Below are 2,966 nucleotides of genomic sequence, written 5' to 3' on the forward strand. Positions count from 1 at the left end.
CACATGGTGCCGCCGTCGGCGATCTGGTCAATGTGCTTATGATTGTCGCTCGCGAACGTGATCACCGTGAGCCGTGAATAGTCCTTTGATACCACCAGCAGACGGGACATCACCTCGGTAAAGGTCAGCTCCGCCGGGAAGTTTTCCGCTCCAATGCTCCCAGACTCGTCCAGCACGAACACGATGTCGTTCTTCTCGTTCGCGTACTGCTCCAGCGTGCTGACGAATGTCTGCAAATCTGGCGTCAGCCGCAGACATTTCCCGCCTTCAGGAACGGCCAGCAACAGGAGGCATAGCGCCAGTAGGAGCCGCATCGTGGTCCGCTATGTTTGACGGACGAGACCGACGCTCTAGTCCCTTTGCCGCGCCTGGCGGCTGTGCAGCTTCTCTTATAACCGCCGACGACCGCAGCACCTCCTACGTCTGAGGAGTTTGGTGCAGTGTGGTTGTAGCTTCGATGCTGCTCACTCTGTATCGGGATAAGCGAACGTAGCCAGCCGCCGCCAGATTACGGCGTCGTCGGTCCCTAATCTTTTAGTCATGTCTACTACTAACGAGCTCGAAAGAATCCTCCTGCGGCTTCAACTCAGCGTTCTAAACATGCAGATAATAGAACGCGTTTTAGTGGGTGGGTGACACCTCGCTTAATTGACTACGTGGTCATAAGGAGGAACCAAGACACGTGGACTCTGTCCGTCTGTGACGCACGGAATTCCGAGGAGACGTCGCTTCAGCCGCTCCCGCCTTGTCTGAGATTAGCCGGTCAGAGGAAGTTCCAGCGCCTGCTTGCGACATGGCGCGCAATCGCCCTTGCCGTGTGCTCGGACACATGCAACCCGCGTTGCTTGAAGGGCCCGTTTTTCGAAAGGTTTTTCCAGAGTTATATTAGGATAATGTACGTTTGGTGAGGTTTTTACGCTCTTACAAGCATGCGTTTTCGCATGTTTCCTTCTAGGTTCCTCCCTCTTGTTTGCTTGCGACCGTGTGCAGTCTTAATTTACAAAACGTTAACAGTACTATATTACAACTTCCATGGATCAATAGAAATTGTCTATAAGGAATATCACACACACACACACACACACACACACACACACACACACACACACACACACACACACACACACACACACACACACACACACACACACACACACACACACACACACACACACACACACACACACACACACACACACACACACGCGCGCGCACACACACACACACACACACACGCACGCACGCACGCACGCACACACACACACACACACACACACACACACACACACACACACACACACACACACACACACACACACACACACACGCACGCACGCACGCACGCACACACACACACACACACACACACACTACGCGATTTAAATCACTAGCATGAACCATGGATGAATATGGAGTCAAATAATTTAGAGAAATAAAGAAATAACGAAGTGTCTCAGCATTTATTCGTGATTGTTCCAAACCTGAACATTGTATCAGCACCCGCACTCAAAAAAATTATAGGACACAAAGTTGGGGTAAAAACCTAATTTTATCGCTGCCTCTGCACGCAGCCTAGAATCCATAAATGGAACTTAATTCGCACTGTACAAATTGGCTGCATCCTTTGTGTCTCAAGCAATGCGCTCAAGGTACAAAGAACTTTAAATGTTGCGCCAGTGTTAGGGAGGCTGTACATGACAGTGGCATGTGTGTGAACAGCCGAGGTGGTAATTCTCCTAATTTTGGATTTCACAGTACTGAAATCAATAATATGAACAAATCAGCAACATAAACGCTGTCGAGGTTTGCGTTGAAAGAAATAAAGAACGACGGAAAGAGAGAAACAGGCAGAAAGAAAGAAAGTGAGAAAGAAAGAAAAAGTAAAGAAAGAAAGAAAGAAAGAAAGAAAGAAAGAAAGAAAGAAAGAAAGAAAGAAAGAAAGAAAGAAAGAAAGAAAGAAAGAAAGAAAGAAAGAAAGAAAGAAAGAAAGAAAGAAAGAAAGAAAGAAAGAAAGAAAGAAAGAAAGAAAGAAAGAAAGAAAGAAAGAAAGCCCTCAAGCTGACCTTCTGGCAAATCGATGAATTGGCTACAGCAAAGCATACTTCGGTGCTATAAGTTGAAACCATCGTTCTCTTTTTTTAATTTCTGGTTTTTCTCAGGGCGTTCTCTAGAATAATTCTAGATAATTGGCAGCCTCTTACATATTGCGCAACTTACGGCAATGCCGTGATGAAATCTATTCTGCAACAGCTTTATTTGGATTTCATGTCTTGTTCCGCTTCCTTTGAAGTGGGTTTAAAGCCCGAAAAAAATTCACACTTTCATTTAAAGGAAAATAAAAACAATAACATGCAGTGGTGTGAGGTATTGGGGAGGGGACTTTTTAGCTTTCCAGCTTTCTAGAATCCTACAGCTATTTGCAACCTGAGGAGCCGAAAATTTCGCCCTTTTTCTGTATCCAAAGAAGGAAATTTGCTTTGATAACACAACTTATTCACACGTTACAAGAAACCCATTAGTTCAGGTTTTTCTAATGGTGTTTAGTTTTTAGACACGTATTTAAAACGTTTGCTTTACACGTACGACGAAAATTAGCTGGTCTGTGGCTGCAGGCAGCCACGCAGGCCCGACGGTGAAAAGAGGTTTTCTTGTTTACAATCCTGACAATTAAATTTTCTTATTTCAGTAAGCGTGTCTCCTTTTGTCGTGAAACCTTGCCGAGCGTCATCTCTCCAGTCGCCTTTTGTCACCTAAATGAGAGAATAGTTTGGAATCGAGCAAACTTAGCTAACTCGTTTCGACGACTGGAGCCGGGCGCGACATTTGTTCGTCCTCAAGGCGGAACTCGGGAGAAGCAGGGACCAGCGGCGATAAGCGACACTGGAGCCGTCAGCCGTCCCGATAACGAGCGTCAAATGAACTGCTTGGTTTCATGGTCTGCGTCCAATTCTCGCAAACACGCGAAG

General features: G+C 46.2%; 1 protein-coding gene across 1 annotated transcript in view; it reads right to left on the bottom strand.

Annotated features, from left to right (window-relative positions):
* Positions 1 to 740, bottom strand: part of LOC144128678 (sushi, von Willebrand factor type A, EGF and pentraxin domain-containing protein 1-like) — a 51,984-nt gene extending 51,244 nt beyond the window's left edge. Inside the window, exon 1 of the mRNA XM_077662272.1 lies at positions 1 to 740. This exon is cut by the window's left edge and continues 114 nt beyond it. Coding sequence (XP_077518398.1) covers positions 1 to 314 — 314 coding nt within the window. The 5' untranslated portion in view covers positions 315 to 740.
* Between the last annotated feature and the right edge of the window lie 2,226 nt (positions 741 to 2,966).

The sequence above is a fragment of the Amblyomma americanum genome, chromosome 4 (genome assembly GCF_052857255.1).
Source record: "Amblyomma americanum isolate KBUSLIRL-KWMA chromosome 4, ASM5285725v1, whole genome shotgun sequence".
NCBI classification, from domain to species: domain Eukaryota; kingdom Metazoa; phylum Arthropoda; class Arachnida; order Ixodida; family Ixodidae; genus Amblyomma; species Amblyomma americanum.